The sequence below is a fragment of the Erithacus rubecula genome (genome assembly GCF_903797595.1).
Source record: "Erithacus rubecula genome assembly, chromosome: 6".
Taxonomy (NCBI): Eukaryota; Metazoa; Chordata; class Aves; order Passeriformes; family Muscicapidae; genus Erithacus; species Erithacus rubecula.
This window is the reverse complement of record NC_136688.1, coordinates 43,898,386-43,924,993: the sequence shown is the minus strand read 5'-3', so window position 1 is coordinate 43,924,993 and position 26,608 is coordinate 43,898,386. Positions and strand designations below refer to the sequence as shown.

At 39.8% G+C, this 26,608-nt stretch overlaps 1 protein-coding gene across 5 annotated transcripts in view; it reads left to right on the top strand.

Moving 5' to 3' along the window:
* Positions 1–21,757, top strand: part of FOXN3 (forkhead box N3) — a 206,014-nt gene extending 184,257 nt beyond the window's left edge. For all 5 annotated transcript variants that reach the window (XM_079308130.1, XM_079308127.1, XM_079308128.1 and 2 more), the window contains 2 exons: positions 4,163–4,271; positions 14,337–21,757. In XM_079308130.1, coding sequence (XP_079164256.1) covers positions 4,163–4,271; positions 14,337–14,886 — 659 coding nt within the window. In that variant the 3' untranslated portion in view covers positions 14,887–21,757. The remainder of the gene's footprint in view (positions 1–4,162; positions 4,272–14,336) is intronic.
* The last annotated feature ends 4,851 nt before the right edge of the window (positions 21,758–26,608 follow it).

The following is a 26,608-nucleotide window of genomic DNA, read 5'->3' as shown; positions in this document are numbered from 1 at the left end:
ACGAAAGTTGAAAGGTGAATAATGATTTTGTCGTTTCAGACTCTCTGTGTTTCAGTGGGAACATTTTGTGAAAAAGGAAAGCCTCATCAAAGTGATGCAGAGGTTTTCTTGCATTGTTTTCTTGAGCTGAGTTTCTCAGATATAAACGGCTTTCGGCACTTGCACAGAAAAGGTGTAAATTACATTTCACACTTCTGCCTAGGAATTGGGAACCTGTAACCTGCCTGTACTGTTGGTTAAAGAAGCATTAGAAGAGAGGTCAGGACTGTAAGGTGTTAGTCCAGATTGGCACTGATTGATGATATGGCATGGAGTAAATTATCTTACCTCTACACCTTGAATCTTCAATCTAAAATATAAGTATCTCACCTCAAAGTATGGGTTTGAAACGTAATTAAAGCTTGTAAGGCGTAAATGTATCTTTGGAATAAAAACACCACTTAATTTCCAGTAAATAATCCACAACCCTTCAAAAGCACCAAGATGTAGAAATAATTCCTTGAATATAAGTAGCAATCATGCAGTGTGCACAAAGGCTGGAAGACTGTGGGTACCAGGCACAGTGTAATAGTAGTTTATATATGTAATCTTTTTAAAATTAAGTAATTGATACTATTTTTAGCAAGGATTGGTTTTGATGCTTTAAATGCTGCAAGTAGAGATTAATGAGCAAGGAAGATCAATCTTATTATGGCACATTGGTAATGTGGATAACTAGAAATTAATACTTTTTTTACTACTGAAGTATTTTAATCTTGCTTTTCATTTTAGGTTTAGAGTGCTATGAAAACTGATTTACTAGTAAGCTCGGATTTTGGTGTTTGTTTTTTTTTCTTTATGGTTCCATCTATTTCCTGAAAAGATACACTACACAGTCCAGTGTCCCTCTTCAGTGATCCCTTGCATACAACCTTTCTGTTTGTCTGTCTGAGTGATGTAGTGCTTTTGCTGAATCATAATTCAGAGACTGAGGAAACAAAACCAAAATCAGTAGCAATAACACTGCTGTCACAAGCTGAAATAGTTATTGGATTCCGGGTGATGATTTCATTATACGTAGCTGTGATGTACTTTAGAGAAAAGTTAGAATCATAGAATCATGGTTAAGGCCTCTTCTGGTCTGATGGTTTTATTGAAACCTTTCAGTGAGTGGTGGCACGAGGCACAGACTGGCCATGATGGAAGTGAATTTCATAGGCAGGACAAGAGACCAGGTTGTCTCTTAGGGGATATTTTCATAAGACAGCAAACTTCTGTGTTTTCTATTTTCACAAACGTTTGTAACTTCTTGAAGGGAAAATGAGAGAGAGAGTGTGTGAGTGAGTGCATGTGTTGATGTGGCAATGTTCTAAATGTGAAGCTTTTGAAGAGAATGTTTCCTGAGTAGCACTCCGTGGCTTACAAACCTGCAAAGAAAGGATGGGTTCCAGCAAGGGTGTCAATGTATAGAAATCCTAAGTTGTGAGACTTGGCACTGTATTTGATATAGATTTGGATATAGATACATATATAGGAATGCAGGGGAAAAAAAAGGAAGCTCTGAAGAGATAAAGAAGGAAAGACAGGAAGCTAATTTTGAGAATTGGTGAGGAAGCAAACAGTATGTTCTAAAGAGGCAATGGGAGTTGTTAGTAAGAGAGAGAATTGGAGAGGAAAAAGAATAAAATAAGCATCAGTTAACTCTGCCAGCAGACCAGGATAATTAGGTAACTGTGGTAAGAAGAGTTTGGGCATCAAGGAGCCTGTTGCTCTCTTTTTACAGTAACACTTTCATATATTATATTTGTATATTTGTGTATTTGCTTTGAAGTTTTACAGTGTATATTTAGGTAGTATCCATAGCTAAGTAATGTTCTGTACATATGCATAAATGTTTCATTTCAGTATAAAACTATGGTTTGTATCATAATGCAAATTCACAGATCTTTCTCAGTCAAAACTGCTGGTTCCTTTCTTTTGATGGGACTTTGTAAAAACATAGAGAAGCCATACCACGTAGCACAGTATAAAATCTGTCCCTCTTAAAAGTTTATTGGAATAACAATGCCCAGTGGAAATTATGTCTTTTTATTTATTTTTTTTTTTTAATATTGATATTATCTGTGGCTTGGAATTTACCTGTTATGTTTGCATTTTAGGTTAGCCATATCCTTGAGCAGAATGCTTTTCTTTCATGACACTGGTGTTTCAACCATCTCAAAGTCATACTGCTGCAACAAATACAATAAGAAATTCAGCTTTTTGACTTTTAACATGATAATGTTCCTCTACAGTACCTACAAACCAGAACATTGGAGCAAGCAAAAGCCTTAGAATGTCCCTTGAGTGAATGAAGTTTGATTGATTCCTCATAAACTAGCGATGAAGGAAAAAGTGTAGAGTAGTGAGGTATAAATAGCAAAATGCAATTTTAAAATTATTCTGGTCATTGAAAGCTGACCCAAGTTGTTATAAACAAGGTTCTGTAATTTTAGCCATTTGGGGCTGTACTTAAGCACCTAAATATAACTGACCTGTTCTTCAAAGGTGCTCAAAAGCAAGAGTGGGTGTAACACAGTGACAGGATTTGATCGGGAGAGTGATGTGCTCTCACAAGCAGGGGGAAGAAGATTATTTTCCCAGAACTAATCTGTGTGGTCTAGAGTGAAATAAGGTGAGCACCAGCACAGCAGGAGGGGAGGTGTCGATCTGGCTTGATGTTTATAGGAAGTTGAAGTGTACCTCAGCAGCTTGGAACTGACATTATTTCTGAGCCTATACTCCTCTGCCTCAGAATAGTATTTTGGGGTGTGAGTATTTAAAGCTGGGCATGTAAAGTGTATATGTTGATTCTGAATAGTTTTTCTAGTCTCTGTGTAATTTGTTCAAAAATAAATTCTGTGGATGTATATATAAAGTGATACAGTTTACATTTATCTTATATGTGTATATAATATTTGTATGTTTAAAAATAATATAAAAAGAGTAAAGATCATCATTCTCTTTTTGGACATACCCTATGGAGGGAAGTTACAGTATGAATGATGACTTACAGTAAATAGAATGTGTGTGAACTGGCTGGCTGTGGATGTTAAAGAAGTGAGTTCAGGTAGAAGCTGTAGCAAGGTTACTGTTCCAGCCTGAAGGGACATTATAGCAGTGCAGACAAATGTCACTACATGCAAGTAGGTCCCTGGTAAGGGCCTAGACTAAGAACTGTATTTGGTACCCCTGCATCTTACAGTGAAGGAGGAAAATCCTGAGACTTGCTAAGGACACTCTTGTTTTGGTGGTGCCTGGGTATTGCTTCTCTGCTACTTGCTCAGCTGTCTGCCCTGGGATGAGCAGTGTACAGAAACATGCCTGAGTAGAAAAAAAGTACTCGGTTGTAGATTAAAATCTTGTTGGCCAGAGCTGCATTTTTTGATGTAGAGCCAAGCTGAATGGCCCAGTGAAATGTCCTGTCTGTAGTGGTCAGTACCTGTGAGTTTGGTGTCAGTGGCATCGGCACATGATGCGTGAGGGAGCCTGGCTGTGACCCGCCGTGTGCAGGGGGCACGGGGCTGCTGCCAGGCTGTGTGACAGGGTCAGCAATGGCCAGAGACAGGGCCTAATTAGTCTGTGGGATAATGCCATTTTAGCCTTTGCTCTTTCTCTTCCTGGCAAATACAGATTTGTAGTTAATACGTTGTTTTGCAGAGATGGGGGGCCAAGATATTGCTCCTCAGAAAGTAAACTGGGATTATAAAAAGCTGTCGGCTGTGATCTTGCCATGATGCAATTGTGTTCTCTTCATCTGTAAGGGGTCATTGTTTCACTTTGTAGACAAAATAGTTAAATCTGTGCTCATAGCTGGTTTTGACTCTAAGCACATGCATTTGCAGCAGAAGAGCAATTCCAAAACAAAAGTGATTCATTTGTACAAGGAATGATCTGCTGCAAATAGGTCAGGCAGTGGCTTTGGCAAGCCATGTTGTCATTGTTTGCCATGAAAATAGCTTTGGAAATAGAATGGCACTCGGAAGACTCGAGACTGAGATGTCCAAGGTAAGCACTGTACTGCATGAGCCTCTCTAATGGTTTTTCAGTACATTGAAAAAACTTAAGTTCCACATTTTGCTCCTGTATTTTTCTAACTTTTCCTTTAGAAGAAAAAATGTTCTATGTTTTGTTTTGTTTTTAGTTCCTTCGGGAGTGATACAAAATGGAGCTCGAGTGCTGAGTAGAGGAATATTTCCTGGAGCCAGGCCATTGCCAATCAACCCTATAGGGAGCATGGCTGTCGCAGTAAGGTAAGAGTGGATCACTGTGGGATTGCTATCAAATAAGTCAGTGTTTGCAGAAGATGTAAAAGTGTATGTAAGCTCTGGTAAAAGGGTATTTTGCTGCGTGCCAGTGCTTCTGAGTTTCTAAATGAAATAAAACTCTGCCACCTAAAATTCTTGAGGTATCATCTTTTGCAAGGTAGTCATGGCATATCTGTCCGTGGCGTGGTGGTTTGTGAAAAGCAGTTTTATTTTCACAAGCAAATTGCAGGCAGTTTGTGGTGAGAAGCTCCTATAGTGGCCTGTTTTTCTGAGTGCAAATGCTTTTTCATGCTCCTCCGCTCTCTCCCTTTTCTTAAAGACTTTTGCCTGGATTAAATACCAGAGAGAAGAGTATCAATAATATTAAAGGAAAGCCTGAAAGCTATTTGAACATATAGCTGTCATTTTGTTATTAACTTAAATCTTTGTGAGGCAGTTTCTTTCAGTACAGTTTTATTTCAAGGTTATACTGAAACATTCAAGGGTAAAATGTTGTTTAAGATACTCAACTATCAGGAAGCAGGGCAGTAAGAGACATCTAGTGATGGCAGTAGGAACTGTGGTTGAGTGATTTGTTTTGCTTAAAGCAGTGCTGGTTTATTGGTGGAAGAACAGTTTGCCTAGGGTGTAGCTCCATTTTCAGTCAGCCACGACAGAGATTAATTTGGTCGAGTGTACTGCCATTGCCCTCCTCTTTCAGAACTCTCAGTATCTGCAAAAGCTATTTCAGCTCAGGCAGTTGGGTATTCTGGGTGGGGTTTCATAATTAGTGCTGACCTCACTTTACTGCCCTGTTCCAATTGCACTCTGTTTTCTCAGGAAAGGGCTGCAAGGCAATGAAATAAAGTATCTTGGTAGGTGTTCTTCTGTTACTGTTTACATAGGATTATTTTATTTTTTATTCCTTTTCAGAATCAGTGTTTAGCCCTTTGGGTGCAGTTTTTCCATCCAGTAAATGGAGAGAAAGACAGAGACAGCCTATGACATTCATGTACTCTTGATGGTTAAAATGCGTAGAGGGGAAGACACTAATTGAAATAAAATCCATATTTTTTGATGAGCAAGTTCTTTAGCTGTTTTTCCCATTTGCTACACTGAAGGGATAGAGCCCCAAGGGTCATCCTCCAGAATTCTGCAGAGTTCCTCTCCATCTCTCTTTCCCACAGCTTGGCCTTGCTAGCAGCAGGGGTCAGCTCTCTCCACCAGCTTTGCCACTAGCTTTACCCAGGACTTGTATTCTGCTCCAGTGGGGATTGCAGAGCCATGGGACTACCGGGTCATTAATTATATATAATTCTTATGAGGTTTTCAAGCTAAATGGAGCACATAGTAGTCTCAATATTCTCTCTGGAGTTGTATCTGTATTTCCTGCTTTGACTCTGTTTCATAATCAGAATTGACTCACGGAGGAGATAGATGTGTTTCACTTCCAGAGTACTTGAAAACTTACTTCTGTGTAGGCATCCTCAAATTGCTATGCTGTAAAGCTGTCTATTGTTAAATTTTATACATTTTCAAAGGACTGTTTCTTATGTTTTTTTCCCAGCAGGTAGAGAACAGGATCTTTACCAGCTACCTGTTAATACAGAGATGGGAAATTAGGGATTTATCCCTCCCTTGCTTACGTTCTTTTTGCTCTGTCTCACAGAAAAGCATTTATAATTAGTCAATGCAGACATTTCTAATTCTTTTTGTTCTCTTCTCCAGCCTTAGGCAGTATTAGAAATAGCTTGCTATGAATATACTCCTGATGTGCATAATATCTGCTCATATTTAAAATCTCCTGCAATATCCCCTCTTTTAATTCTTGAAAGGCAGAGGGAAGCACAGACAAGAGGCTTTGAAAGCTTCTGAGAAGTTAGGGGACTCTCTTCAACAGAGTGAGTTCAGCAGGCAGTTTTGCCTTGTTTCCCTCAGGGATAATACGATTCAGAATTTCTTTAGGAAGAAGATCAATCTGGTTTCACAGTGCCTCTTAGAACATCATCTGGTCCTCTTAAAACTGGATACTTCTGTTATCAGTTCCTGTTAAAATAGTGTTTCTTGGTGCCAGCTCCTCTCCTCAGATACTCAAGACTAAATAGGACCTGTCGTGTTGAGCTTTCATGGCGTCTCATGAGAATAACTTCTGCTTATAATGTGCAGCAGGGGAAATTTACCACAGCATCCATGCAGCCTTGTTTTGCAATTTAAGAGTAGGTGGATTGCTCAGATTGAGCTGTCATTCCTGCACAGAGGATGATGGTCCAGTGAGGCTGGCAGGGGATGTTTTCAGACCTGTTTAGGTGCAGGAAGGTTGATTTTCCCCACTAGTTTTTACCATGAGGGAGGTCTGGGCAGCCCTGGGAGGTGGTGCAGTCTCCTGTTAAGGTTTCTGCTGAAATCGTGTGTTTCTGCCTATATATTAAGAAGCCAGACAGCTTCTTTGTAGGACTCTTTAAATCAAAAGTCTATTTTCTTTAGAAGTGTTCCTTTTGTGCTGTAAACAAAAAGCCTAAAGCCACCTGAAGAAGGTAGTTTTTGTCATTCTGATAGGGGACCATTAGCATTTTCTTGGTAGCAGATAGTTGCATAATAAATTAAATCTTCTAATTGTTTTTCTTCAGTTACCATATGTAGGAATCAGGTTCTTCTGTAAGATGCTGGTCTTCTGTTGACACTTCCTTGCTGTCTGAGCTGTTTATTTAATTTTGTGTCCTATTTCCTCCATATCTTAATAATCTTTGGTTTAGTTGTCCCCCGAGCTGGTGCAAATAACTTGCAGTATGGTGTCCTGTTGTGCATTGCCATTAGTGCCAAAACACAGTAACAAAAAGTTTGGTCCTGGGTTAAATTTGCAGTTGGAATTAAATGAGGTGTTTTGACTAATCTGTTATTCAGAAAGGAGGCCAAAACTATAGTACTGGACTAAGAAGCTGAAATCTGTGATTTCTGATGTGTTAACTCCCATCAATAGAAAATTCTACTGTGCTGTTTAATCTTTGACAGTGTGACTGAATGCATTGGCATATTTCCTTCCTGCACAAGGTATCAATGTGTTGCTCTTCCCTTGTAATTACATGTAATTACTTTATATTTTTTATATAAAATAAAGTACAATCAAATTAAACACTTTGGGTTAAAAACCCTCCTGAAAATTATTTAACAAAGATGACTTCCCATGAATAAAGAATTGCAGTTGAGGAGATTGTCATTATTTTATAGTGCATTTGGCTTAAATTGCACAAATAGGCCTTTCATTCCAAACTAATCTACAAATGGAAAGGCATCCCACACTATTTTTACTTTGAAAATCATCCTCTGGTGTTAAATCTCCACAACAGAGCATAATTGGATGTGTTTTGACAGTAGCTTTTTATTTACTTTATTCACACCACTTTTAGCTTGTTTACCATCCAGATTTTCCATGTAGTGGCTGACAAGTCTAAGACCCACCCAAAAACAGCAGGGAAAAATAACGCTTCAAAGCTGCACAGCGTGTAGCATGTCTAGCATGAGATCCGTCATATTTTGGGGAGATTTTTGGCAGACCATATCCCTATATAGTTCCCTGAGAGAATATAAAAGCAAATGCAGTGATGGTCTGGTTATGTAGAAAAGAAAATACTGACTGACAGAGGTATTCAATGAAAGCAAGCAAAGCCAGTAGTTCCTTACATGCAAGGGGTTGGTTGTGAAAGTGAGCTCTTGCTCTTCCTATCATCATCCATTGGAAAAAATCTTCAAAATGTTTTCCTAGGAGAACTTCTGTGTTGCTTTGCTAGGAACAGTATCTGTCCAAGTAGCCAGTGCATGTGACATCTGTGTGTCTTGGCAAGGTGCACGGAGCCCTTACCATATATAATCACCTTCCACAGGAGTCAGGTGTTAACCTGTTATATCAACCCTTGGGCAGAGCACAAGCTTGGAAGTTGATCTAACATTTGAGATTACATAATGTCAGTTTTCACCATGATTGTGATTTCTCCAGTTATCTATAGTGTGTGGGTGGTTTGTGTCTATGCCCAAGTCCTGTTGCCATACAGTAGAACTGCTGAGCCTAAGCCTCTCATCTGCCTAACGTGGGCAGATCACTGAGGTGAGATTGATGGAAATTCAGTCCACAGAGAACCTTACTAGCTGTTTAGCATAGGCCTTGTGATTTGGTTCAGGTTATTTTGCAGAAGATGTTTTACAAAATATCCTTGGTAATTTTTAATAAAACCCGTTTTCGTATGCTGCATATGCCTAGGTAATAGGCTAGATTACTTTTGGTACTGTTTATTAGAAATACCTTAGGTTTTAAATTATGCAGGTTAAAAATAAAAATTACTGGGAAATTATATCCAATTCTTCACCAAATATTTGTACTTTCTCTGTCCTGGTTTTGGCTGGGATGGAGTTTATTTTCTTCCTAGTAACAGTACAGAGCTCTGTGTTGGATTTAGTATAATAATAATGTTGATAATATGCTGATGGTTTAGTTGCTGAGCCAAACTTGTCCCAGGTCAAGGACTTTTCAGTTTCCCATGCTCTGCCATTGAGCAGGTGCAAGAAGTTGAGAGGGAGCAGGGGCAGGACAGGTGACCTGAACTGGTCAAAGGGATATTCCATACCACAGAGCATAATCTGGAGAGTTGGCAGGGAGGAGCTGATCACTCCTGAGGGATGGGTTGAGTTGGGAGCAGTTGTGTTGTGCATCCCTCATCTTTCTTGTGTTTTAGTCCCCTTTTTGTTACCTCTCTTTTCGTCATCTTCATCATCATTGTTGTTACTGGTTTTGTTATTATTTACTTTATTTCAAAGTGTTCATTTCTCAACTCATGGTTACCCTTTTCCAATTCTCCCAATCCCACCTGGAGTAGAGAAGAGCAAGCAGCTGCATAGTTGTTGTCTGGGGCTAAGGCATTCTCAAGGAATATCACAATTACCTGTAAATTACACACAGGCTTCCCAAAGAACTTTCCTCAGTTAAAAATTACTTCTACTCAAGTTTCCAAGATAGTTTTTTTTCTTCTTGGGGAAAGCAAGTGCACATGCGCCAGCAGAGCTACAGCTCTTCCTTGATTTTGAGGAATTAAAAAAAATCAACAAAAAACCATCATAAAAACAACAAAACACCCCAAAATACAACATTAACAAACCTTACCTACTTCATCATGAGTATATTTTTAAAATACCTGTTCTTCTGCTATTGATGCCACAGTTCCTTACGCAACTCCTGATCAGTGGGGCATGACAAGAATGAGTTTTGTGTTTAACCTTATCTGAAGATGGAAAATGGTTATTTAGAATTATTTGCACTTTAAAATTATAGGGCAATTATTAGATTATTCCTTGGGCATAGCTTTTATTATTGTGACTTTATTTCTCATGCTGACTTTATTTTTGCTTCTATTTTCCTCCCTTGAAGCAGCCATTCAAGCAGTGATTAAATAAAACAAACATAAGAAGCATGTGCAGAGTAAATGCCAAAACATTAGTAGAATTATTATCTTTCGCTGACATTAACTATTACTATGAATTACTGTGAATTACTATTTTTGCTTAGATAAAGGAATTGGTAGGTACTTCCTTCCATAAATTCTTAATTGTATCTTCATAATGCTTACCACTGGCATGATCAGTTTAACAAACCCCAGATCATCCCTGTGGCATTGCATTGCTGTCCCCAGCTGTAACAGGCAGGATGAGTTATCCTTGGGAGCCAAAGGAATTCTTTACTAATAACTAAAGGACAATAATGCCGACTAACTTGATTATTCTTTCCTTGCAAAATGCACAGGGCTCCATTTGTCTTAATTTCAGATCTGCTGCTGATACTGCTGGCAGTTCATGAATTGTATTTACTGTGGTCCTTTGCATACAATTTTTCTCTGAAGTACCTTTGTAAGAGCTTCTGTCACTATTGCAAGCAACTCGCTGTTGACTTTTAACTCAGTAACCCCTGACTGAATCTCATCATAGAGCCAGTGAGCACCACTTACTTTTCATATGCCTACTCATCCTTCTGTCTGCTGGTCTGTAGTGGTTTTAAGAACCAGTTCATCTAGATGTAGCCAAAAGTTCTGACTGAACTGAATTTTCCTTTGAAATAAAAAAGTGAGCTTTTTTTTAAGCAAACCTGGGACATGTCAAAATCTACAGACCCAGCTTACCTGTACTGTTTTCTTTGTATCTTCTAACTGTGTGTTTCCAGTTACATACAAAAACTGTCATCTGTGGGTACCCAGTATCTGTCAACCAGAAGGATCAGAGGTAGATTAAGGTGATTTAAACTCCACATAGGTTTTCTTTGTTCATCAAAGGAATATATCTGTCTCAAGTGTGAAATGCAGTAAGTATTTTTCAGCAAAACCTTTGCCATTTTGCAAACAGAATGTGATTACCTATCTTTCTTTCAAGCTAGAAAAGAAATTCAAGGAAGATATGCCTGTACTTGGTAAAATGACAGACTGACTTTTGTCTCCTCCTGAGGAAGACCTCTTTGGAAGGCAGAGACACTAACAGTGTGCAAAGGATATTATTTCCTCTGAATTGAGACACAGATGCTGGGAGTCCTGTCTGGCTTCTGATGGCATTGGTAGCAGAGTTCATATCTATTAACAGTGGGAATGAAGTCAGACTTTCAGAAGTCCAAACTTAGATCTGCACTGCTTGAGTAGTGAGTGTGCTGCAACCAATTGGAAATACTCTAGAAAGAATCTGTGCACTGAGGTTTAGGCTCAGTTCCCTCAAGCAGATAAGATAGTCCATGTCAGTAGGATGAAAAGCTCTACTGTCTGTCCCATTGACTTTCCTGAAAAAGCAAGCCACCACTTTAAAACATGAAAATATGTCCGTTTCTGGAAATTTTGAAATAAAGTTCTGAAAAAGAAAGAAAGGGGGGGGGAAATGAGGTAATACTGAAAATTAATTTCTCCTCATTGTTATAGTAAGCACAGAATTCTTAAATACCCTTTCTTCCCCCCTGTAATTTAAAAATACTCAACATCAGAGCAAGCGCTTGTTAATCCCTTATTGTTTCAGTAACAAAGTGAGAGTTACAGCCAGAACTGTGAGCAAAAATAAATTGAGCTAGCCAAAATCTGTGTCCTGAAACCCAGGGGAGTTCTGTCCACTGATGGTCTAGATTGAGCTAAGTAGATCCCAGATTCATTTCATAATGGATATATGATTGTGTAAGAGCAATGTAGAGTTTGAGGTGTCTCAGAAGCATGTGTGGAATATGAATTGTTTAGATATTATTTCATTCAACTCTTACTAATCTACTAATGTCAGTTATAAGTAATTCATCTAATGTTTGAGCTATTGCATATTAAGATACAGATCAGATTAATTTACTTCCAGGGTACAAGACTTTTGATGTGAATATTCTAAAGCACTCTGCCTGTATAACTTTTTACTTTTCTTCAAATATCCTTTGCTAATTCTCTCCTTGACCTGCTTTCTCTTCCTTTTGTATTTCCTCAAGCAGAACTGGTTGGAAATCTTTCAAAATGTAAGTGAAACCCAAAGATTTTTCTGAGATGCAAACGCTATCCATTTCCTGACCAGTTCCACCATAGAAGCCTTTCTTCTGAAGTGTATTTGTATTTCCTTTTCTCCCCCTTTGTTTTAAAAGCAATTCCTTTTTAGCACCTCTTTGTGAAGTTCTGTTTTTCTTTACCAGCATCTCTGTTTGCAGACACTGTGGGATGCTAGCCCCATAGTGCACCCTCCCCTGGGGTGTCCCTCTGTACTCCCCGGGCATTTCATTCTATTTTTATGCTGATTTGGAGGAATTGGGATCTGGAGTTAGTCCCTTGATCAGAGCTTTTGAATCCAAATTATAGCCCCTTTATGTAAAGGCAACACTAGAGACTCAAGAGCAGAGCAAATCAGGGATATTTCTTTGGCACGTGGTTGTGCTGCTCAGTGGAGCTGTGGCCTTACTTTATTGACAGTTTTTGTACAGACTAACAAGAGTAGATCTGCATAGCATAAAAATGGGCATCTTGGTTTAAATCACACCCATTAGAAGCTTTGTTCACCTGCAGTCAGTAGGAATCTCATTTGAGTTCCCACCTATTCTGCCCTGTATTTGTTTCCTTGGAGCAAGAATTGATTGTTGCTTTTTAATGGGAAATTAGTAGCGTGTGATTTTTAGTGAGCCATATTGCTCTGACTTTTAGCTGCCTAGTAAAATCAAATATCTTTAATTTTATGCTAATTTATGATAATTTTTAACATCTTTAAATGTAAATTTACCCTAAAAATGAAAATTCTGTCACTTAAAATTCATCACATGCTTCCTTGTAATGGCTGATCTTAAGGAGTTGGTTATAAATTCACCTTATAACTAGCCTAGTATGGATGATTTCTTCTTCTAAGCATTTGGCATCCTCTAATGACAACCCCTGCAGTTGCAAGCCATCACAGAGTAAATGCAGCTGGCTTGCTGCACAATCATGAATGACATTGCACTTAGTTATTAATAATTGAAGGAGCTTTGTGTATTCCTTCTCAGTTCTATGTGGAATTTATGGATCATACATCTACTCAGAAATCTAGGTGAAAGTAATTTTGTTGAGCAAAAGAGGTTGGCAAGGGGCTTTCTTTGCTAATAAGTGTACCTTCTATTCTATACATTTCTTTGAAAGCACTGTAAATAGCATTTGGAATGACCGATGGAGTTGCTGCCTTCTAGCAATGTCCTGTCTCTGGTTCATAAATGCAGGGGGGTTTCTTATCTCAGTGAGCTCTTGCAGGCAAGGGCATTTAGATGAACAGGAACTATGGAATTGCATACCACTCTTATTTTTCCTGCCTTTCAACCTTGCCTTTCAGAAATGTGTAATATTCTGCTGTTTCTTGTATAAGGAAACCATACATGAGGTCCATTGCCTGAAACCTACTTTCCCATTTTTTGAAGTAGAAGAGTAGTAATACTCTGGACTTGCCATTGTGCCATTCCTCTTAAGAAACATCTGTATACAATTGTGCAAAAGCACTCAAATGGTAGCACAAAGATGGCAAAAGTAGGCTTTCAATCAGTTTATCACATGAAGGTTTAAACAGCCTTGCTTTTTTGTTGATTTTTTTCCACTGACAGAGAGGTTCAAGGCTGGTAAACTGGCAGGTGGCAGTGATGATGGCTTTACTCAATGACAGGCATCCTACTCTCCTCCTTTTCAGCAGGAGTTAAGCATTGCACAGAATCAGTGCCATCTTTAATGCTATTGTAATCATCGTATTCTGTTTTTTAAAGTCAATGGCAATACTCTAATACTTTTTACTCCAGAAAAAAAACTTGTTTGTTTTTAAATATATCATGCTGTAGTAGTTCCCACTGCACAGGGTGCCATAAAAGCAAAGGACAAAATGACAGATTCTAGAGCAAATCCAAATTTATTGTTTCTACTCCTTGTTTTGAACACATTCTTGGCAGCTAGTGGCTTAAGATTGTATTGCTCTTAAGTTTTTTTATTAACTGATCAGGACCAGAACTGTAACTGGACCTGGTCACTCCTTGTCCTGGAAAGAATCCTAAATAGAAGTTGTGCTACTTCCCAACGAAACATCTCCTGCACTTGGAATGCGAGTTGGAATTAGAGTTGGGAAGTGTCTTTCAGGGGAGGCAGGGAATTGCCCAAGAAAGCTAGTGTCTCTTCCCCACTTTTTTTGGTAGTATCTCTTTATATGAAAAAGAAGAGGGACTATTTATGCAACTTATCAGAGTTTATTTACAGAGAAGATGAAGTAATGCTGGGTTTTTTTTCTTTTTAATTTTTGGAAGTGTGAACTATTCATTGAAATTTAAATCAATACTGTTTTACACATATTTTATTTGTAACCATCCCCTACTTGTTCCTGCTTCTTGTGCTATTTTGCATCTTTTGGCTTGTTTTGTATGTCGAGTCCAATCCACGAGCGATTAGGCTTTGAAACCAGCTTGCATGGACATTACTTTGATAGTCATACTTTCAGATTGTAATTTCAATTTATCTTTCAGTTGGCTGTATCATCTTTTGCTTTGAAGCAGGATCACACCTCTGTACCTTCTAAGACTGCTTGGGTTTGTTTTTACAGGAATGGAATAACAAACTGCCGGATGCGGACGGAAAGCGAGCAGTCCTGCGGCTCTCCAGTTGTTAGTGGCGACCCAAAGGAGGATCACAACTACAGCAGTGCCAAATCTTCCAACCACAGGAGCACATCCCCTGCTAGTGACTCCGTTTCCTCTTCCTCTGCTGACGACCAGTATGAATTTGCAACTAAAGGTAGCCAAGACAGCAGTGAAGGGAGTGAAGTTAGCTTCCAGAGCCACGAGAGCCATAGTGAAACAGAAGAGGAGGACAAAAAGCAAAGTCGGAAGGAGACCAAGGATTCTTTAGCTGACAGTGGATATGCATCCCAGCACAAGAAAAGGCAACATTTAATGAAGGCGAAAAAAGTACCAAGTGACACACTGCCTCTTAAAAAGAGACGTACAGAAAAGCCCCCTGAAAGTGACGATGAGGAGATGAAAGAAGCTGCAGGATCACTCCTGCATTTAGCAGGAATTCGATCCTGTTTGAACAACATCACCAATCGGACGGCAAAGGGGCAGAAAGAGCAAAAGGAAACCACAAAAAATTAGAACAAATCAATGATTTGTTTGAACTTACAAAGTTTTGTTTCAGCACGTCAGGTGAATTCTAATGATTTGTGGCAATATCAGCAATTTTTTCCTTTTTTGTTTTTCTTCTATTTCTTTTTGTTTTGTTTCTTTGGGTTGTTTTTTTTTTGGTTTTTTTGACCCTTAAGATTTTTATTTTTAAAGGAGATTGAAGCCATAGAACTCATACTGACACTCAGCTAATTTACAAAAGCTTTTCATTACCTGAAGACAAAAAGTTAACAAAAAAGGAAAGCCAAAATCGCCATTGCTTTCTCCAGCTTGTCAAAAATGCATGGTTGAATACGCAGTGATACCAACCTTAATGTAATGGGAGTAAAATTGGGCACGTGGAAATCCCTCTTATGGTAGAAGAGCTGTGCATAACTTAGTATTCATTCAGGCCTGGCCCTTAAGATTTTTTTTAATGGCCTTACAATTGGGTTAGAAGTGAATGTGAATAAAGAAATTTGTGGGAAAGAGGAGGCACATACTTCTCAACCAAGAACTCTTTAGTGGCACTTGGAGATGTTGTGCCACACAAGTCTTTAGACAGCCACTGGTGGCAACTGTGCAAGCAGTAATGCACTTCTAGTGTGTCACGTATTCTATGTGGCTCATATTGTGAAGACTGATAACTCTTTAAATTTGAGAAAATTGTGTATGCAATGGGTTTCAGTGAAACAGTGAAATGGGAGGGGATGACTATTACTAGCATTGTTAATCATTGAATTCTGTCTTCTATATTAAATTGAAAGAATGTTCAAAAAGCCATAAGCCTAAAGATTGGCACTGCGTGCAAAAAATAATAGTAATAGGGAAAAACAAACTATGTCTTCTAAACTGCCTGAGTGAAAAGTAATCAAGTCTAAGAAATTACAGTAGATACAATGTACATCAGAATCTTTCTCTGTGGATCACATCCTTGATCTAACAGGGGAAACAAAGCTACAAAACCTGCCATTAGTAGTATTCTGTATTTAAAAATAGAAGAAAAGTGTATTGGTGAACAGTAAAATTCAGAAGTTCAATAAAAGAGCTCCTACACTGCTCTCAGAAATGAGTGTGCAGTGACCATCAGTCAGGATTCATCTGTGCAAAAATGACAAGAAATTTCCAGATTCAACCAGCATAGCCAGCAGAAGAAATTTGATCCACATTGCATGGATTCTTTAGGGAAGGGGGGAAAACAAAAAGCAAACAATTTTTTTTATTCAAAGATGACAAAGTTCTTGTAAGGTAAATAATGTATTTAGCATGAAGCATGAATTATTTTCATATAAATATAGAAAATAGAGAAAAAGGCTATGCCTCTAATTTTTAAGCCCTTAGGCTTAGAGTTTGTTTTTTGGGGGTTTTCTTTTTTTTTTTTTTTGTTTGTTTGTTTTGTTTTTGTTTTGGTTCTTTTTTGTTATTGTTGGGGTTTTTTTGAAGCAGGTGTTTAAGGTTTAACCTTCTTCAGGGACAAACACTGACTGTTGGGGAACTTACTCTGCAATATTAAAAATAAAATCTTCATGCTCTGGTAGGGCTTGGATGGTTGAATTATACTGCCTTGTCTGCACATTCAGCCCCCCTCTCCCTACTTCTGTTTAAAAAAAAGAAAAAAAAAAAGAAAAAAGTGTGTCTTTTCTTCGTCTGTACATGTGTAACATGACGCAATAATCTGAGGGCAAATTTAGTAGTGAGTGTGTATGACAGAATCAAGAAAATAATGGGAGGTTAATTGAGGAAACTCTCTGATTTGATTCAGGAATAAGTAGACAAGAAAATAGCTTTGCTAATTTGCCATGAAAATTTGAAGTTAGTTAAGAGCCTTATGGAGGTGTCCAGATAAAAACCAGTGTTACAGAGAGTGTGATTCAGGTACAGTGCTACTCTTGTGGTAAGGATGACTATGAGACTGAAAACCACTACAGCAGAGAGAAGCTGTGAAATAAAACAGTCTCTCTCACCTGTATTCTTACATTTGGCATGAAAAATTCTACACTTAGAATATCCTAGAGGCAAAAAGAAAATCCCAGAAACCATCCACTTAAGAGAACAAAATGGTTGGTTTCTTAAGAGTATAGGTTTAGATTTTTCACTAACAGCTGTTTCAGGCAGCACTTTCACCAAAATGGATCTAGTTTATGAAGAGTGAGTTAGATAAGGGTTTGACTTCTACTCAGTGCAGTGAGCTAAAAGTTGTATTTGGAGATGCCTGTGGTGTGTGCTCAGTGGGAAGGTGGAGGACTGAAGGACAGGCTGGTCTGGACTGGTCCTGTGCTCTGCAAGCATTTTGTATAGAACAGGGCAGCACAGCAAAAGCCTGCCTCTCCTCCCATCTCAGCCAGCATGTCCTGGGATCCAGGAGCTGCTTGACAGCTGCCAGAGCTCAGCACAGCTGCCAGCTTTGGAAATAAGAAAGGAGAGAGCCATGGAGAGTGCAAGAAACAGCCTTGTTCCTCTCAGTTTGCATGCAGGGTTGATTCCCAGCACTAGTTGAGTCAGGAGTACATAGATACTAACTTCTGTTGGCTGCCTGCAGCCCTTTAGATAACATTGGGGAAAGCAGGAAGGACCAGTCCCTTGGCCAGGTAGCACAGAGATGAATGAGCCATAACATTTCCCTTGTCTGATCAGACTGAGATAATCTGCTTCTTCCCAGGTCCATGCTCTCTGCAGCCAAAGTCTGTAGGCAGTGAACCACACAACCCTGTACAAGAGATCTTGGCCTTCATCTTTTAAAGACATTTGAAATAGAAGATACTGCAGTATCACTTTGCCACCACCTTTGCTCATTAATGCACAGTTGTATCAGCCTGGGAGTGGCTTAGTATTTACCAAAAAACAGCACTGAAAAATCTAGTGGCAGATATTGCAAACCATGGCTCATCCATCTCTGTCCTCTAGGGAAAGCAACGTGTTTGTGTGCCAGTGGCCAGATTCTGTCCACAACACTAATTCCAGAGCAACTTCTCTGATTGCAGTGTGTCAGTGCAAATGAGATCAGTATCTGCTGAACAAGTACCATTCATTAATGTGGACTCTTGGTGGCTAAATATATAATTACCACTAGTATTACTCATCTTAGAAAACAGTCATTTTGCATAAATATCTAATTAGGCAGGTTATCTTTATACAGATATATATATAGATAAATATATATATAAAACACCTATCTAAGACTTCAACAAGTCCTCTATATACTTGCTGGTAAACCTAAAATGTTGGCAAGCATCTATTTTCATATAAAATTTGTTTCTCCTCGTCTGATATGCTAGGAAGGTATTCTTTGGTAGGATTTTAAAAAGTTATGTTCGGGAACCAACAGTTTGGGCTGCCAATGGATTTTTTCTGGTGTTTAAAAACAACTTGTCCTTATTGATGCTTACTCTGACTGTTGATGAGAAGTACATGATTTGGATTGTATGAAGTATTTGGGAGTCACCTTTGAAACCATATTTGTGCCTGGCTGACAATGGCAACTTTGTCAGAACTGGTTCTACTCCATCAGAGAAGTTCTCCTTTTTTTTTGTGTGTAAGAAATGAAATTGGTTTGTTTTCCAAGAAATATGATGTCAGCTTTTAATCGAGTTGTCTTTACTTCAACTGAATGATGTCAAAACGGACTGGTAATTGCACTGTATTACAAACTCTCTCACTTGCCAGATAGGAGGTGGTGTGGTTTTGCTTGTTTGCTTTCCTTCTAAGCCATTTTGGGGTGAGAAGTTGTCAAATCTCTAACTTTCCCTTCTTCTCACTCTGTAAGTATTGCCAAATTAGCATTTCTCCAAGACAGGTGGGGGCGAGGTCAGCAAGTGTTCAGTGGCGAGTTTCACTTAGGCATGAATTGTAAGGGTTGCTGGACTTCATGGCGAGTTCCTCTGGAATATGCCTTTCACAGCAAGAAGCTCTTGCAGGCCAGAGCTAATGCCATAAGCAGATTTCACCAGCATCTCCAGGGAGGTGAAATCTGCTGATCGTGCTTGCATTCTGCAAGCAGTTGGATGTCCTACTGCATTTTGGTGCAGATTCTGCTTGCATTTAAAAATGCAAGCACAGGTCTTGAACAGCTTAAATGTATCACCCCATAGCTGTTTCTGAAAGCAGTTTGCTTCTGATCTTCTCCTGGCAAAACTGGCAGTAGTTCTACAAAGATCACAGGGCTTTACAGCTGAAAAGCCAAATGTGGGAGCGAGGAGATGTGCCCTGTAGGACTAGAGAACTGTCCTGAGACTGTTCTCTTCTCTCCAGCAATTGAGTTGAGGTTCATATTCTGGTTCCTCTCCTACCTTGATGGGAGAAGGGAATCCCAAAGGAGATGCATTGGCTCCCAGTGTTCAGCTGAATTATTATCTACCTGTGGAAATAATAAAGAAAAAAGCTGGAGGTTGCATTCTTCACTGGAGTGAGGTAGAGATACATCAACATACTTTAGCAGAGAATGAAATCCTAAATTGTGCACCAAATGGCACCATGGATAAAATTACCAAAACAACACTTTGTCCTGGTTTCTTAGTAGTGGTAATTTATTTTCACTGAGATTTTGGCTCCCATCCCAATCCATCTAAAGATGTAGATTATAGAATCATAAAATATGCTGAGTTAGAAGGGGCCCATCCAACTCCTGGCCCTGCACAGGACACCCCAAGAATCACACTGTGGGTGTGAGAGTGCACAGTCTGAGGTTTTCTAGAACTTGAAGGTGTCTGGTCTCCTTTGCAGCCACTGGAGCTATAGACATCCAAATGGTCCTGGAAGCCTTTATCATTTCACTAGTAGTAGTATTATTGGTATTGCAATTTTTGCTTTAATCCAACCCTAGGCATTTTTTGAAAATATTACTCTCTTGTGCTCCAGGATCAGACTACTGAGAAAATGCATTTCCAATGCAATTTACTTCACTTCCTGGAGAATGCAAGCCCAGCTCCTTTGGGCACATCACTACTGCCTGAATAGCTCATTGGCATATTTTATAGGAAATATTTTGAAACATTTTCTTAACTTTGCCACCAAAAGAGCATTTGAACCATACATCCTCCTGATTGTAACAGAGTATCAGTGTTGACTGTCTGACCAGTTAAGTTCTAGTAGTGTTCTTCACAGCCCTCCAGTAATATATCAAACACTGTTATGCACATAATGCAGCACTGTGATCTAATTTAAATAATACTTTTTTATTATTTATACTACTCTATGTAATATACATCAACACTTTGCTATATAACCTAAGTGATAACCCTCTTCTTAGTTACCTGCCAAACTCTGAATTTCTGTTTGATTTATATTGCAATTAGCACAGTTACCAAGTTGTAATGATGTCTCTTTTCCTTTGAAATGGGATGTGTAAGTCAAACTATACATTTTGTGTGTTTCTGTTTTGAGATGAAGTTTATAAGGATTTACACACAACATTCGGTGTTCTGTATAAATCTGCATACATTTGTAAATTCATCTGTTAATCCCCTTTTATTTAGAAAGTATTAATTGATGGTGGTTTATTAGGGATTTTTATTTCTGCTTTTTTATTTTTAGTACTGGTTATTCTTGAATTAAGCAGAGACTTGTCAGCTGGGTTGCTTTATCTTTGATCATGTACATGACCTTATAATTCTTCCACAGTTCAGCAAACAAGTACTAGCTTCACTGACCAAAAAAAAAAAAATCTCAACCTAATGTGTCTATGGTGCTGTATTTTGCTGGTATACATTTAAAACCAGAAATGATTTAAAGGTCACTTTTGAGTTGTTCTAATAAGTAGCCTTTCCTGGTTTGGGGAGTTGGGGTTTTGTTTTAGCATTGAAAACAAGGTATATTTATCTGAAGCTGTATAACAGTTTTTCTACTGTATCACATTTCCTTTTGCAAAGAGGGGAATATCGGCCTGATGTAACATCCTTTCACAATCAGTGAAAGGGGGGTTTTGTTTCACTTTTTTATTTTCAGTGGATTTCATGAGGCTTTGGATCAGGCCAGCAGTTACAGGAGCTCATCATCCGAGGGCTTAAGGGATAAATGACAACTTGTGCTGGCCTTCAGTGCTAGAAGGGATTTTACTGGATACTAAAACTGCATGCTGGACTCTGGAATGGCTGACAGTCTAGAAATGGGAGTGTTTTTCATCTGTTTACTCTGGCCTGAAATCCCAAGACCTTCTTTTTTTGTTTGGATGACATTGAACCTGAGTACATTTTTAAGTTACTAGAGCATTGTACATTTCCTGAGTATGTGTGTGGGACAGCAATTGAAAGTCATACCTGTATTTGATAACCAGTTCCATGCCTGCATCATTCACACTCACTACTTAAAACTGCCATGATGTAAAATGTTGGGGGGAATGATTTGTGTGTGTGTATGAAAAGCATTATGAACTTGTACATTTTTTTATACTCTGATCTGTAATTTCTGAAGTATTTTGTTTTACAGAAAAAGTGATAAAGCAATCAAAAGACCAAGAGATTTAGTATCAATGCTTAAGGGTCACAGGACCTTAACTGGCCAATAAGTTAATTTAGTACAGTGATAAGCCAATTTTTTTTCCTGTACTTGGCGTCTGAAACTGCCAATTTCATCAATATTAAAATATGAACTGTGACGGGGAATGAACAGTGATGTTAAGTTGTATTTGTGTTTACCTAAATGAGCAGTCCGAAGGCAAGTGCAATCAGCTGATCTTTAGGAAATATGAAATTGTTGATTTAGAGGCATACTTGCATTTTACATTTTCTTGATGTGTAATCATATTGCCAAAGACAAACTATTTCATCAATTATTATTGTAAATAACACTTTCCCAAAACCTACCATAAAGTTTCTGTGATGTATTGTCTTCCAGTTGCAATAAAAATTACTGAGTTGCATCAATTGAACTATTGTATTTGTGTGAATATTGGTTTCAGAATATGCTCACATATTAAGACAGAAAGCAGTGGTTTTGTTTGAGGTTTTTTTAATTAATTGATTCCTTCATTATTAAGTAGTTCTGGACCTTGTGGGATGTTTCCTGGATCTTCAGTGCTGTAGGTACCAGCTCATGTTAATTTGCTGTCATGTGCAAATGGCTAGACATACTAAACCAATTTAAGTTAGGGTCTGATGTTCCTTTTTCATCAGTTCTGCAACCCAGAAACAAAGCTGATTTCATGGGGAATTGTTTATTGTTTTGGTTTGGGGTTTTTCGGGTTTTCTTAGTTAGCAACTATAATCAGAAGAGATCCAGTAATAAAATGTCTGATGCCATACATATAACATCCTGAAAAACATACCTTTGTATTCTATACATTAATCCTCCCATCTAAGTCTGTAGAGTTGAAGAAAACAGTGCAGAAGGATTCTCTGAATAATGAGGAGTATAAAAACATTGCAATGGTTTCAAAGCTTTCTCCAATTAAAATTAAACTGAATAGTACAATTTTACAAGTCACTGCATTCCTCAGACCCTATGTTTTTTTGAAAGAGTTCTGTTAACAGCCCTAAATAACTATGAGTTAACTTTGAAAAGGACTGAGAAAAAAGAAAGCCCCTCAGTTTTCCATCAGACTTTGTCACAGCTGGTTTGAAATGCTGCTGAAGCAGAGGGTGGTTTCTTGGCCATGTAATGAGAATGTATGGCTGCTGAAGCTGCCACTCAGCTGAACTAAGAGTGTCCCCCTCTCTTGCCTTGATGCCATCCAGTGGTTGGTATGGGAGACTACTGCAGTAGGCTTCTGAGGGACGAGGGGTGTGAACATCCCAGGAGAAAGTGGAACAGAAGAAGCAAATGTCTGAAATACAAAAGAGCATAAAAGTGCCCAAGCTCAGTATCTGTCCAAGCATTTGATACTTCCATGCATTGCCTGGAAGAGTTTGTAACCAATCCTCACTGTCCACTGCTGCTGCAATTGGACAAGGAGAGAAAGAACTTGGCCAAGGAGACGAGAGTTGACTGATGAGAAGACAAAACCTCTTAACTGTGCTCTGAACCATTTCCTCTAATGGATCCCCCTCCTATCTGCTGCCAGTTAGGCAGGGATCACGTAGCAGCCAGTGGATGGATCTGTAGTGACGTGCATAGAGGAGCAAGGAGAGCTCAGTCTCCACAGAACACGTTTTAGCCTTTATGTACAATCCAGCAAGCTTGCCAAGAGCTTGGGCATGGGCTTCTTTCAGCATAGGGCATTGCAGAAGGGTCTTAAGCCATTTAGCTCAGGCATGCTGTAAGAGATGTGCTGAATGCCAGCTGGGCTACCAGCTTCCTGTGCAAATGCAATTTAAACAATCAAACGCTTTATAAACACCTGTTCTACCTCCTCTCCAGACTCAACACCCTTATTTGCAGCATGGATTGTGCTCAATTTGTCAAAATGCTGCTGGCAAGCCCTTGGGCAGCATGCGCAGGCAAGGTGATTTATGTAGCAGGTCTTCCTGCTGCTCTTTCTTCAGGGGTGTCCCTGCTGCAGCATGCACTGCCTGCAGCCCCTCCAGGAACTCCTGCCATGGCGTGGCTTCCTTTGTAAAATCCATCCGAGGAGGGGCATGCCCTGCCCCTCTGACTGCCTGCAGCAGTGGCACTCAGTGGCTTGATTCTCCTTTTTGTTGACCTCATCCCTCAGTGGGCTAAAACCAGCTGTGGCCCACTCAGAGCTGCCACATGGGTGCTACTGCCACCCCTGTGCTGAAAGCTCATCTCCCCTGGCCACTGCAGCACCTCGGTGCCTCAGCCCTGCCCTGCCCTGAGCAGCACAGAGGGGCAGGTGCCTTGGCTGTGCTCTGGGAGAGCCCTGGGGGGCTGCATGGGCACAAGAACCCCCATGGCTAAGGTGCCCACCTTGGTAGGGGCACTCAGCTGCCTCTTGTGCTCCCAGCTTTTGCATGTCTTCCCTTTAGCAGTCCCTAGGCAGAATGGGATGGCAGGGCTCCTGCCCCTGCTCACCATGTAGAAATAGAAGGGGCTATGTAAGTGTGATGAGGGCCATGAGACCTATGAGCTTTTACACTGCAAATTTGGGCTGCAGAAGTCCAAAAGGCCAGGCAGCACAGGCCAGCTGCTGTCCAGTGTGGCTGTGTCTCTGCATTCTCACTGAAGTTCAGCAGCTGCTGGCCAGCAGTGCCACCCCAGGGACCAAACACAGAAAACTGAGATCAGGGCACTTGAGGGAAAACATGGGCCCCCAGCTCCTTGCTTGCAAGGACACTTGATGGGTGTCTGCACCAAATGGTTACACACAAAATACCCACCTTGGTATGGCTTCCATGTTAAATTCCTGCAGCATCTGGTACGAGGCTCCCCTGGGAAGAGGAGGCATTAGACCCATGCACACTGGCAGGCTGGGGAAGTTGACTAGAAAGAAAGAAGAGAATGTAAATAAAGACAAAAGGCTTTGTTCTGTATGCTCCAGATCCTGTGTTATGCCAAGAAATGACTTCATTTGATTCAGTTCATTCTGTGATGTCTGCTTCTTAAAGAAATATTATAAAGGAATAAATCTTCAACTTTAACATAGTGCAATACTTCGAGTGGACACATTCAATCCATGTAAGATAATTAAAGGGATTTTTAAACTTCATCATAACTTACAGATGATTAACAGTGGTGAGAAACTTCATGGAAACACTCTACAGCAAACATCTGTCAGACTTAATAACAAGCATACACTCTGCTTTTCATCTTATACTGTTTGACATAATTTTTATTGGCTATAAATCTGCAGGGTTTGTTTATATTTCTATTTGCATTAGGATTGGTTGCCACTTTATATTTGATCAGCAGAGCTGCTATTCACTGTGGTGTAAGGAATCAAATAATGATTGTGTATTTACAGCAATCTGAGCATTACAGTGCAGGAGACTGTAAACAAAATTTTAAAATCTCTGCTTATCATCATAAGCAATGTTCTCTCCAGGTCTTTAATGACAATCAGTTTCTAGAGGCTTTTCCTAAATAACTGTCATTGAAAACAACAGCATATTTTTGGTAGCTTGGTCCTGGAATGCAGCATCTTCCTGCTGCTGAGATAACAACCTCTCCTTATCTGTCTGTTTCCAATCTGTTAGACGATACACAAAGGTAACGCCCACTTTTTACTTTTCCTGCTTTTTTTTAATGAGTGGTAGAACATCAACAAATAGGAGGAAAACACTCCTGGCAGGTGCACCACAGGAGCCAAAAGCTGTGCATCAGGGACACCCTGTAAAATGGCTCCGTGTTGTGGGATGATGCAGCAGATCCCTCCCGAGCTGACATTTCCATATGTACAAACCCAGTCTTAAAAAGTAAATGGCTTATTGGCAAAACATGATAGAAAAAGTAGGATGAGTTAGAATGACGATGAAAACATTGATGCTATGGCTCCTTTGCCCTTAATTAGGGCAGGCAGAGAACCTTTTAAAATAGTACAGTCTCCTCTCATTCCTTTGCAGCTTTGTTTTTTCATTTCTAAAACACGGATCAGTCTGTGATGCAGAGACCTGGTTTTAATCATCTTCTTACATAATCTCTGCAATCATATTAAAGTGCAGTGCTGTTCGGTGATTTTTAAAATAGCTTTATTCAGCTATCAGCATACTAATTAATACACTTGCTAATTCCAACCTGGTTCATTCACCATCTCAGTTTCAGAAGCCACGCCACCTGGGGTGTAATCAAATACAACTGGCTTTTCCTGTTACACCACTGCAAGGAGCAGATCATCCAGCAGAGCCACAGCTCCTGCCCTGTGGGCAGTGCCTGCTGTCTGCTCCTGGCACAGTCAGATCTGGTGGGTGATCCACCATGCCAAAATGAATGGATTTGGGGAATATTGTCTGCAAGGCTGCAAACAGCATTCAGTCAGCCATTCTGGGCTTTGCAAGTGGGGGGGGGGGGGACGGACAGGGAAGAAAAGGTAAAGGAAAGCAAAGCTCATGCAAGGAAAGGAAAGCTCTCTGCTGAGAAGGGAGAGATGACAGAGTGGGAGGCTCCTGGTGCTGCCTGAGGCATAAAGGAGTTGTACACAGGGAAAGGACTGGGGAGAATCCCTGTGAGAAGCAAGTGCTCAGCATCTGAGACAGGAACTCAGTGTGGCTTTGTGAACACTTTTTTCCTTTATGAGGGGCTTCTCTCAGCACCTTTTAAAGTGTTTTGCCCACTCCAGAGCATTGTGGCTGCCTGTTCTGTGCCACAGCTCCTGCTGTCCCAGCACTGTCTGCTCCTCACATGTGCCTGCCCAGCTGCCCTGTGTGACTTCTGCACCCAGGTACCAAGCTGAAATGACACTAAAGAGCTGCCTGGAGGGCTATGCTGGATCTCAGGCTAAGGGTCATTACCTCTGTGGGATGGATGGAGGACTCCAATGGCTTGGGAGAGAATTATCAACCAGTTCCCAGGTACCACATTAGGATATACCTCTCCTGCTGAAAAGTCATGTCTCCATCCTCCTTTCTTGTTCCTCTCAATCCTGCTTTGCTTCATTTTGGGCAATCCTAGGTGTTGGCAGACTGGCTGCCCTAAACATAAAATCTGGGTACTAAGGTCCTTTCACTATTTTTATTATCTCTCTTTTAAAAACAACTATTTGAAACAGACTCCATGACTTAACCAAAAACCTGACCTCTGAAAGAGCTCTCACCTTGCCCAGGCAATGTGTCTGCTTTAGCAAACTGAGCAGTAAACAAATGTGAGACTGGGAGGCTGCTGAGATGTGGTGAAGTAGAAGCCTGATGGTTTGGGCATGTAGCACTCCCACGCTGACAGGAGCTGTTTG